The 12,778-nt window shown below is 43.2% G+C and overlaps 1 protein-coding gene across 2 annotated transcripts in view; it reads left to right on the top strand.

Annotated features, from left to right (window-relative positions):
• LOC126473837 (ATP-dependent translocase ABCB1-like) overlaps positions 1 to 12,778 on the top strand; it is a 675,020-nt gene that overhangs the window by 618,896 nt on the left and 43,346 nt on the right. For both annotated transcript variants that reach the window (XM_050101164.1, XM_050101163.1), the window contains 2 exons: positions 3,975 to 4,079; positions 7,267 to 7,428. In XM_050101164.1, coding sequence (XP_049957121.1) covers positions 3,975 to 4,079; positions 7,267 to 7,428 — 267 coding nt within the window. The remainder of the gene's footprint in view (positions 1 to 3,974; positions 4,080 to 7,266; positions 7,429 to 12,778) is intronic.

Genomic DNA, 12,778 nt, shown 5'->3' with positions numbered 1-12,778 from the left:
GTCATCTCGAAGACAGGAGTGTCCTCCGTACACTCACTATGAAGATGTGGAATAAGATGTAGCACCAGGTCATCGCGAATGTTGGAATAAACACCCCGGTTTATGTTCTACAGTAGCCGGAATGAGTTGACCCAACTCATGGCATGGGACCCTGAAACATCACAAGACTCTTCACACTGCGGACTAAACCCCTCATTTGGCTTCGGTGTACTCGATTGTTTTCAATATTTGAAAGGGGCAAAATACCACAACTACTTTCCAGTTTCTGTGCTGTTTCGACCACTGAATACTTGCCGCTGTGAGCAGTGGTCTTTAGTTAGGTTTTAGGGTTGTTTCTGTCTCCAGTCTTCTGACTAGTTTGAGGCGGCCCACCACGAATTTCTCTCCTGTGCTCCTGGATGTATCAGCTGTTGAGTTGATTATGCAATATTTCTCCCCGTTATCAGTGCTTTCTTTCTTCGGTATTGTGTGGACGATATTTTTCGGAAAGTCTGATTGTATATTTCCTGATTCATAGCGTGTACAACCAGCCTGAATACTGGTCTGCTTACCCCATGTCCTGCTGATTCTAGAAATTCCAAAGGAATGTAATCTATGCCTTCTACTTTATTTGATCTCAAGCTAAACTCTGTTAATCTAATAATGGATCCCCCTATCTTCCATCTGCACTCCCATTTCTTCTTCTATCATGTCGTCGCACGGTCCTCATCCTTGTAGAGGACTTTAATATACTCTTTCCACAGTCACTTATATTGCTACATTCCTGGCTTTTTCTGAACATTTTTAAACTTCCCTCTTCCGACGATAAGTTTAAGTATTTATTCTGTTACCTAAGGTATCTTCGTAGTTACTTTCCTTGTAGATGTATTTGTCCGTCTAACTTTTATGATTATCCTTTTTAGAGTTGTCCAATCGTGTTCTGAACCACATACTACTGTTATTCACTGTCGTAGTATGTATACTCTTAGGGAGCTTAAAGTGAACATCATCACACCTCAGGAATTCAGCAGCTCACTTCTTTCCATATTTATTCTTCTGTGTCGTGCTATCCAGAAGGACGCTATGGTTGCTGGTCCTACGCTACGCTCCCAGACATTTGTTCGACGTGGGTGTGACCCACCATGACTGACTGGCCCGACCGCCACACGTTTATGCTCCCACACATTTACGCACCTGAAGATGAAGCTATACGCTTCGAAACCAGTCACGCAATAAATTAAGAAATTACTGTCAACTGAAGCGGGTTTTTATTCTGTAAATGTACTTCCGAAATTAACATGCAACTGACGGCAAATTATGTGTACCGAATTGTCACACTACTCTCCTTAACATAACGTTCTCAAATGGCTTAGAAAACTTTGGCAACAAAGGAACTGGCCGGTAATTTTATACGTAATCATTTGCACCTATTTTATTTAGTACTTTCACTAACGAGTATTTCAATCTCTCATGAAACTGGCACGTCAGTAAGACACGTTACACGGGTGACGGGGCATATATACTAATGTGCACATTGATCTTCATAATTCTAATTGAAATTTTATCATATCCCGTCGAGTCCTTACTCTCTAACGGTGTAATAAGGGACTCGAGTTCATCTTTTGTTTCCTGTAGCTGCATGTGACGTAGTTGTCTTGTAACACCAGATTTTAAGGGTTCAACACGTTTACTTGCAACACTGAAATGTTGATTTAATTTGCGACTATTGATATTTGCGACTGTTGACAAGCATTGGTTATTAAATATTTTACACAACTGTTTCATCGTCCCACAAGAGAGGGGTAATATGCAGAACACCCACATTCTGCCCCGATACCTCTTTCTAAATTGACCATATATACTGTGCACCACAATTAAAGGATCAATTTGTCGAAATCACATAATTGCCTCCCACTACTACGTATAAATTTTAAATTGGGCTCAGAGGTGCTTACAACTTTCATCTGTAATAGTGCAAAAGTGTAACGGGTTGCAACATCAAACTTGGGTTCAGAAGTTCATGTGAGCTGTAAGACGGTTTATTGATCACACATAGACACTAAATTTCAACATAATACTACCCAGCCTCACCGTGGACATGTGGGACGATGGCCACGACCTCTCTCACCCCCACTTCAACCCTTTGCTTGACGCCTCTGCAATGCAGGTCAGAACCGCGGCGCCCAACTTTGATATCACGCGGGTTTCTTGTAGGTGGCTGGGGAAAACATTTCAGATACACCACCAGTCATAAACGACACGAAAAGATACTACGGTGTAGCATAAAAGGCGCTGATGAAACCACCCCTATCCTTGGGGCGTTGCTTCCCACAAATTTCACGGTCGAAAACGAAAGTTCACTGTATTACGAGTAACAGGACGACGAAATTAACGTTATATGACACAGCTGGCACCACAAGGACGATTAGACTCTTCACTAAGGGACATCGTGGGCAAGCAACCCCATTGATCGTAATCGCACACCTTTGGAGTGCAGTGTGACAGCAATTTTTGTATGACATAGGGTGTGTGCTGCATATTACCTGCTTCTACAACTATGGGAATTTCCTCTCCATATGTAATTGAAACAGCCACCTTGTAGTAGTCGTTGCGATCTAGAAATTAAAAGAAATTATTTCTGTTTGCCACTGAAAATAGATATTTGACCCTAAACCGGTCCTGATAATATCTCCGTACATAACCTGGTGTTAGGAAAGGTAAGGCCAACATATTTGACTTTGCGATTGATAATCAAAGCAAGACTAAAAAAAAATGCAGACCCATTCACAGGATTTGCCGACTTGAAAAAAGCATTATATAGTGTAATATGTTGTAGGATGTTCGAAATCCTCAGGAAAATAAGAGTAAGCTATAGGGAAAGGCGGGCACTATATAATATGTACAAGAACCAAGGGGAAACAATATGAGTGGGAGACCAAGAAAGAAATTTTCGGGTTAATAAGGGTGTAAGACTAAGACACGGATGTACCCTTTCGTCGCTACTGCTCTGTCGGGATATCGAAGAAACAATGACGGAAATAAAAGAAATTGACGGTGAAAGCATATCAATGATAAGGTTCGCTGATGGCATTGCTATCCTAAGTGAAAGTGAAGAAGAGTTACAAGCCTGCTTAATGGAATGAATAGTTTAACGAGTAAAGAATTCAGAGCAAATCTAAAAAGACGAAAATGATGAGAAGAAGCAGGAACGAGAATACTGAGAAAGCTAACAACAGAACTGACGATCGCGAACTAGATGAAATCAAGGAAATCTGCTACGTAGGCAGCAAAATAACCCATGACGGACGGGGCAAGGTGTAGATGAAAAGCAGACTAGCACTGGGAAAAAGGGCATTTATGGATAAGAGGAGTCTACTAGTATCAAACATAGGCCTTAATTTGAGGAAGAAATTTCTGAAATTGTACGTTTGGAGCACAGTATTTTATGGTAGTGAAACGTGGACTATGGTAAAACCGAAGCAGAAAATTCTCGAAGCACTTGAGATGTCGTGCTACAGACGAATATTGAAAGTCAGGTAGGCTGATAAGGTAAGGAATGAGGAGGTTCTCCGCAGTTCGGACAGGAAAGGAATATGTGGAAAACACTGACAAGCAGAAGGGACAGGATGATAGGACATCTGTTAAGACATTAAGAAATGACTTCCATAGTACTAGAGGAAGCTGTAGAGGGCAAAAACTGTAGAGGAAGACAGAGATTGGAATACAGCCAGCAAATAACTGAGGACGTAGGTTGCAAGCGCTACTTTGAGATGTTGCCACAGGAGAGAAATTCGTGGCGGGCCGCATCAGATCTTCAGGAGACTGATGACTCATATTTGTTGCTATTTTTATGTCAGAAATGTGTTACACATCTAAAAAGAAAAGCACAAAATATATCTTATCTGAAACAGACTCTAAATCACCGCACAAAATTTTTTGTCTAAATTCTGGCAACTTGTTGGAGCATCTCTGATACCTCATGTTGTGTTGTACAGGTTCTTTCGCTCCCAGACCCTGAAGACGTCCGCAGCCAGGCCAACTGGTACAGTGTGCTGTTCTTCGTTATCGCTATCCTCGCGTCCACAGGATATTTCCTCCAGGTAAGTGAGAGATTACTGCACAACAGTACGAGACGACTTTTTCAGTCAACATATCTCTCTTCTGGCCGCCTTCCATCCCGTCCAGGCAGCTATATTTAGGTTTTCCGTCATTGCCATAAATCGGTTAAGGTAAATGCTGCTATATTTCCTGAAAAAAATGGAGCGACCGACTTCATTCTCCTTCTTTTCCCAGCAGCTATTTGTGCTCCGTGTATAATGATCCCGTGCTCGATGGGGCGTTAAATCTGTTCTCATATCCTTTCTATAAATCCAAAGTCTCTCTGAAATTCCTGTTGGAGAGATGACATCTGATACTGTCTTCAAATATGCGTTCTTTGCACGGGAACCTTACATTCAATAGCCTCCTTGGCACCAATGAAAGCGAAGAGGCGTCGTCAAAGTAATATTTGGTGTTCAGTTTTTTTCTTCATAACTAGGTACAGAGCTATCGAATACTGGTGAAATGAAGACATGTTTTCGCTAACTTTGTGTAATACTTTCATTTGCTACTGGCCAATTTCAGTCTGATGACCGTAAAAAAGGGGAAGTATTACAGGACGTGTTGCAGGCAGTCCTCCTTGTTTATTATTACGTGTGTCATGCGGAAGGGGGGGGGGGGGGAGGGGTTGGGATGTCAGCGGTACAATCAAGCCGCTCTTTAGCGAAAGGATATGTAGTGTACACAAAGGCGAAAAAAGTCTGTAAATAAAAAAGTGATAAATTTAAAAGTGATTTTAAAATTTGTAAACAAAAATTTAGTGAATATATATGGGGTGAAATTATAGCTGGTAGGATCGGTAAATGTTAGGACAAGTATCATTGTTTGGAAGAGGGAGACGATTGGTATTTCGCTGATAGAGGACGTGGAGACTGTACGGGTGTACGGTTAGGGGAATGCATCGGCGTAGGCGGAAGTACGCGGAGAAATATAGGAATGTCTTCATTTCTTCATAAAAATCTGGGAAACTAACAACAGCGCTATACGAAAATATTTTGACTGATGTGATGATGAAGCGCTTCCTGTATGAGAATAAATTTCTTCTGTTAAGCCAATCGTGGGGCGTCATATGACGATGTTTTTAGTCTGAAGAAGGATTGCCATTGAGCAGCTTTAAAGTGCTGCCCTCTCCTCCCTCCCCCCTCCCCCCCCCAATGCAATCCACTGTGGCACTCTGCTGTGTCTATTTCTGGATTCAGGTAAACGATTTGATCAAAAAGCTTCCAAAGTGCGCTGTCTCACCGAGAGAGGAAAAGAAATGACGTCCCGAGAAGACTGCAGAAAAATACATTCCGTTGTAGATATCATAAGCCATCCTTGATATATTTGCCGAAACGATGCGTTGCATGTGGTTTTCTGCCAAATTATGCGATGACAGCGAACTTTGTACTAATGTATACCAGGTTTATTTCTCAATACAAACTTTAAAACAGCCATGTTATTGTAAAAATGCTGCGTCTACAACGTATGCAAGATGCCGAGAATGTTACCCGAGCAAATCACTATATTCAGCACTATCACGGTTTACATGTAATGTAAGTAGCATAAAAAATGAAAATAAAAGAAATAAAACGGTTTCCGCTTAGCAACTCCAACCAACGACTCCCGGGTTACTATTATGTATTTCTTGCGCTGCGCCATCATGTCTGGACTCTACGTTAACGTACACCGCCTAAGTTCGACGACAGTGTGCTGCAGTAACCTCTCGATAACGGCAGGTCGTAACACAAGTAGTGGGAGGGTGTCTGGGGGACGCGGATAAGAGCGCAGTCGCAATGCAGAAATGAAGCAATTTATCTAGTGACCAAAACGTCATGACCATTGGGTTTCGGGCCAAGGGTGGAAGCACTTCCGAAACGGATAAATCTGTAAGCTGTGCCAAGGTAGTTAAGGATTACCGTTCATGACAGAGTGGTTTTCTACAAAAATGGCGCCGAGGCAGCTTGGTGCAGCACGGGCCATACTTGACATGGATGAGCGACGGCTGCGGAGATGTGGACGAGGAAATAGACGTGGAACTGTTGAGAAACTGACAGCCCAGATGAACCAAGGGACTACCAACAGTGACTCAATGACCGTTCAGCGAATACTGATGCGCGTGTGCCTCTGCAGCGGGCGCGTCTTTCGTGCACCCACGCTGACTGCTGTTCATTGGCGACGAAGCCAGAAATTGGAAAACCAGTTCCGCAACTGGACGCCCGATGAGTACCAACAGTTGGCTATTTCAGATCTGTCACGTTTAATGCTCCATCGATATGAAACGTCTGAAAGGTATCAACCTGCAACAATTGCCAGAAGAGTCCAGGCCGGAGGAGATAGCGTTATGGTCTGGGGGAAGTTTTTTTGGCATTCATGGGTGCTCTTGTCATTCTGAGAGACGCAATCTATCCATCTTTTAGACCCATGTCCATTCCTACCTGCAGTTTGTTTTTCCTTGGTACGATGGCATCTACCAGCAGGATTAGGTAACATGTCACACAGCTCGCAGTGTACACGCGTTGTTCGAAGAACACTAGGATGTGTTTACCGCACTGCCCTGGCCACCAAACCACCCCCTCCACCACCCCTGGATCATGCTGTTCGCGCTACGGACTCCACATACCTGCCGGTACCTTTCAGAACCTCAATGACTCTCTTCATTGTCTCTTAGCTTTCCGCACTGCAAAAGAGCGCGTTTGGAATTCAGAGTCAACTGGAATTTTCGTCTGCAGGGAAAACAGTGGACAACAGCGGAATAGTTTTGAGATTTCACGACAAGATGTGCATGGTTCATACCTCGTCCTTCTCTTTTTTCATTTTTTATTACTTTTTTTTTACACAGGACCATCTGTAGCTTCAGCATCCTTTATTTCTAGCCAAGAACTGCGTATACCACAAATCTGGACGAAATTGGTGAAGACGTGCAGGCGCGGTCCCCGCTCGGCTGCTTAAAGGGATAGGCGAGGGCGAGCAGGGCCAGCGTGCTTAACACCTGCCGTGGGGGCCGAAATCTGTATCCCAACTCTTAACAGCAAAGCACAACGTGAATCTACTATGAAGCACAATATGATTCGTTATTTCCCCGGGTTCTGTAGTAGCGTCTGCCGTTGGAGCTTGCGCAATTATGTAGCAGTTTTCCCTAAGGCATTGAACTTAAAGGTCGCTTCTTTACTTCGTTTGCAGCCTTTTAACTGTACTCGTGGGTTGCAGATCTACACCTACGGAGTGGCCGGTGAGCGCCTGACGACGCGGCTGCGACGGCTCGCCTTCTCGGCGATGCTGCGCCAGGAGGTGGCCTGGTTCGACGACAAGAACAACAGCACGGGAGCGCTCTGCGCCCGTCTCTCCGGTGACGCTGCCAGTGTCCAGGCGGTGAGTGAATTCCTATTCAAGCTGCAAGCTTCCCTTTAAAACGAAGTGACTTAGCTCTAAAGGTTGAAACCTAATTGAGAATAAATAAGATTGAATTATTGCAATTGCTGATTCTAGGACCAATAACAATATTTGTCAGTTTATTAATGTGTATCTGAATTGTATTATTCTGAAATATCGCGTACTCCAATATCGCTTGTAAATCTCTATACTGATAACCGATTTCCACAGATCTGTGATGTCATCATCGGATCTGAATGTTTAATAAGCAAACATTCCGAACCAAGGCAGCTAACACATAATTATATGACCTAATTTGAACACTGTGTACATTACTCAAGCATTAAAATACCCTCAGATATAAAACATACATCAGGCTGTGCTGGTCTCCTAGTGTACTCGTTCACGTAGGTGCGCAATGGCGACTGAGCTAGTACGATAGTTGCACAGATAAGTCCGTAAACAGTTGTTTACATTGCGCCACTCGACAGTCGATATGTACTCGCATAAATCTCGAACTGCATGTGCCACACAGATTACTAGTATTTCTTCACTCTAATCCCATTAAAATTACTTTTGACAGAATTAGGTAACATTTTTAAAATTACAAATTATAGTTCCTGATAGTCTTTTTTTAAGTAGAATATCAAGTTATTGCATCCTACCATTACCAAATAATTCATTAAAACTGCAGTCTTCCGCAACATGTACACATCCAGCTAAAAATGCAAGATTTATTCAAATTTTAGGACTCGCAATCAGGGAAGACATCACGATCAATTCCTTTGGACCTAGTATTAGTCACTTCCAGTAGACAAATTGGAGAACGATCTTAGGTATACGTATTCGGCAATTTTAATAGGTCTGTTCGACAAATAATGGCTCCAGTACGTTTCAAGAAGGCATAATTTATTCTATATCGCAACCAGACAAACCTTCTAGAGCAGATGCATAGCTGCTCTTTGCATTCTCAGATTTACTGTGATTAGAATTTATCATACTGACCTGCTTATGATGAACAGACAGTGATCTGGATGTGCACCGTGGAACACCACGTATACAGTACATCGTTTTATAAACCACTGAAGTTCCTGATTGTCTTTTTTTTAGTAGAGTATCGAGATGTTACACTATACCATTACCGAATAATCCATTAAAACTATAGTCTTCCACACCAAGTAAACAGCCAGCTTAAAATGTAACACTTATGTATTCTAATTTTCGGAGTCATAACCGGAAAAGACGTCACAATCATTACCATATGATCTAGCATTGGTCACCGCACAGTGGACAAGTTCCAGAATGGTTTTAGGGATATACACTGCTGACCACCGTAAATGCAACACCAAGAAAGACAAGAGGTAGCACAACAAAATTTATTTTGTAGATAACATGTTGACCAAGTATCAAATGATTACGTTTACAGACGTCTGTGACATGTGGTTCCTGCCAGAATCAGTAGCCAGAGTAGCCGCCATTATTGGAGATCACCGCTGCCACACGTCTCGGCATTGAGTCAAAGAGACGTTGGATGTGTTCCTGGGGTACAGCAGCCCAAGCAGCTTCCACACGTTGCCAAAGATCATCTGGTGTGGCAGCTGGGGATGTAATCTGGGTCACTCGTTGAGCAACCATGGACCACATGTTTTCTATCAGCGAAAGATCCGGAGAGCGAGCCAGCCAGGGAAGCAATTGAACCTGGTTATTGACGAAGAACCTTTGGACAATGCGTGCCACGTGTGGTCGCGCATTATCCTGTTGAAGGTAAGGAAGGACAACTGGCTCCAGCACCTCGGATATGTAGCGCCGGCTATTTAAAGTACCGGCAATGCGTACTAGAGGCGCCCCATACCATAATACCCTGTGCAAGATCAGTGTGGCGGTGCATAATGCAGCTGTCCAGCATCCTCTCTCCACGGTGTCTCCACACTCGAATCCGACCATCGTGATGCTGCAGACAGAAGCGTGCCTCGTCAGTAAAGACAACGTCATTCCATCCTGCCGCCCACATCCGTCTGTCATCACACCATTGGCGACGGAGACGTCTGTGGTTCTGCGTCAATGGTAGACGAAGCAATGGACGTCTTGCGGACAGACCACTCTGCTGTAAACGGCGTCGAATGGTACGCGCAGACACTGGATGATGCGTTACAGACGCAATGTGCTGTGCTATGGTCCCGGATGTCACTGAGCGATCCGTCACTGCCATGCGCACAATTTGCCTATCAGCACATGCAGTGGTGCACCGAGGTGAATGCGATCGACCACGTCGGTCCGTCGTACCCTCCTGCATCCAACGGTCACATATCCGCATTACAGTTGTTTGGTTTCGTCCAACACGACTAGCGATTTCTCTGTATGATAATCCACAATCTCGGTAAGTCACTGTCCTTCCTCTGTCGAACTCCGATACTTGATCAAACGATATTCGCTGTTGTCTACGAGGCATAACTGATCGTCTTGTGAAACAACCACAAGGTAAACACACGTGCCGAACGTACACTCGTCGAAATCGCCAAGCCTTAAATAGCGCTGTGAGGTGGCGCCAAAGGCGCGCGTGATGTGCGTCTGCGCTGAAATTCTAATCAGTTGCATATCTCATCGCTGCAAACACATGGTGTAAATTTCACTTGATTCGGATGCTTCCTTCAGGCTGTTGCATTTACGGTGGCCAGCAGTGTATATATATGAAATACTTTATGAAATACTTTAATAGTTAATGGTCTAGGTCTGCTCCATAAGTAATAATAAACTATGGGGATACAGTTCTATAACGTATTATCCGACCTGATGTCAGAAATACGCGTGACTCTTTCCCGTCTACCTTAACTCCCCGGAATGTTGTGTCTTAGATCTTACATTGACCTGTCTTAGTATTTACCACTTCTCTCTCACATGTGTCATCTTTTGTTCGCGTATGGTAAACAAGGAGACGATTATTCGCAGGCCGGCCGGAGTGGCCGTGCGGTTCTAGGCGCTACAGTCTGGAACCGAGCGACCGCTACGGTCGCAGGTTCGACTCCTGCATCGGGTATGGATGTGTGTGATGTCCTTAGGTTAGTTAGGTTTAATTAGTTCTAAGTTCTAGGTGACTGATGACCTCAGAAGTTAAGTTGCATAGTGCTCAGAGCCATTTGATTATTCGCACCGATTACAGAAAACGACATCTGGGTAAACAAGGAAGCGCTTTCGGTCATATAGGGTAGTTTCCCTTTCAACCACCTAATGTACGCCTACTGAACATATTACATCCTTTAGACATCCACACAACCATTAGTTATGTCTGTCCCTTGCATTATCAGAATTATTCTCATTCAGAGTTTTTTTCCCATTACTGTTAACACACAAGTAAATCTCTGTGGAAAACGTTATGCTTTTGACGGTTTCAAAAAATGTTCAAATGTGTGTTAAATCTTATGGGACTTAACTGCTAAGGCCATCAGTCCCTAAGCTTACACACTACTTACCCTAAATTATCCTAAGGACAAACACACACATCCATGCCCGAGGGAGGACTCGAACCTCCGCCGGGACCAGCCGCACGGTCCATGACGGTTTCAGAAACCGTAAACAACAATCATTCTCAGAGTTTTGATTCAATAGCGTGTACCTGACCCCCAGCTTTAACATGTCTCACGAACCGACGACCATCTCATCCCTTTCACACTGAGAGAGGAAATATTCGTTTCTACAGCGTACTAATTTGCTTATGAGGAATATACAGCAGTGGTTGGGAAAAATAAATCTGGTTCATTAGCAAAAAACTTTTCAAATATTTTTACAATCGGTGAACTATGACTGAAGAACCTTGCAGGATGGCAAAAAAGAGCTTTCGTCGATCCTGGACGATTCAGCAGTTATGGACATGACCTACAGTACCCAGTAGCGATGAGATGTGGACTGGCGGGTGGGCGCGATTTAGGCGACCTTGATGATTAGGTTACGACAGCGACCATGAGCTATCACACAGATCTACTGTTGTGGCAGTATTGTTTGTTGGCACCAACCCTAATTCGGTGATATCCTTGTTTGGCGTTATTGTGGAGAACAAAGTCCGAAACTGAGAGAAATATACTTCTCATGCTTCAACATGGCACTCCCGAGTAATACTTACGTCGTCTTTGTTGAAGACCGTGTTAAGAATCTCCATGTAGTAGATAATTAAAAATACATGCATACAGAATACAATTAACACATTTTTCATCGGTATTGAGTCTCAGAACGGTTTGAGAAAGTTCCGAGTATTCTTACTACCTCGAGTAGATAAACTGCTGCTGTTCTACAGGTTATCTACCACACGGATGTAGTTGACACACAGTAAAGTGGAGCACATTGTAAATACTGTTTGTTATAGTCCAGAACCCTTCATTTATGTAAATAACAAGAAGTAGGTTCTTTTTTCATTTTTTCTTTTTTTTTTCTTTTTTTTTTTTTAACACGGTGTCTACAACTTGCTCCCTCTCTGAAACTTGAGCGCAAATCTCCCTTAATTTGGAGGAATACTGCCCTGTGATTCTAACAGATTGCGCATATTCATAGCTTTCTAGAGAATCACCGACATATCTGCAGACACTTTGATTTAATGCTTATGTCAAATCTCTGCTACAGTCTACGTAAAAATGCAGATGTCCTGTATGACCATATAGTATCAAGATTTTTACCGATTTTTTTTGACATTTTCTACATTTTTCGATATTTATCCATTTTTTCCACATTCCGTATGTGTCCAAGTATAAAAATACTCTTATTGCTTACATAACCAGCTGTGGGTTGCTATTTTATATGCCATTCAACTTTGATGCAGAATCGCATCCCAGCCAGAGTTATCTATGTATTCCTCCAAATAGCAACACTAAATGCCAAAGTCATTGCTAAAACACTTAGATGAGCATACTTAGGTTGCTGTAGAAGATAGTGTGTTTGTATTATTCAGTTGTAGCCGCACACACACATACCCCCCCCCCCCCCCCCCCCACGCACATATAGCACAGTTACGCTATTTTGTGTGTTGGCTTCGAGCAGGGACCCCCCCCCCCCCCTCCACAATGTCAGCTCACAGCTCACCAGCTGAAGAGAGAGAGAGCAGGAATAAGAAACGTAAGTATAACATTCTAGGCACTGATTAAACTCGCCAACTGCAAAGAAAGAAAACTGATTATATGTACTACTACCACAAAAAAAGAACTGACAGCATGAATATATAAATTACTGACATCACTCTGCCTCCACGATGAAACCATATAACAAAGTTCGTGAGGGATCGCCTCCACCCAGTTTGGCATCTCGGACTCTAAACTCGGGGATTCAGAGCGAAACTTAAAACGAGAATTATTTAAAGAATGATATCACA

Source organism: Schistocerca serialis, chromosome 4 (assembly GCF_023864345.2).
Source record: "Schistocerca serialis cubense isolate TAMUIC-IGC-003099 chromosome 4, iqSchSeri2.2, whole genome shotgun sequence".
Classification (NCBI taxonomy): domain Eukaryota; kingdom Metazoa; phylum Arthropoda; class Insecta; order Orthoptera; family Acrididae; genus Schistocerca; species Schistocerca serialis.
This window is presented reverse-complemented; position numbering and strand designations above follow the sequence as displayed.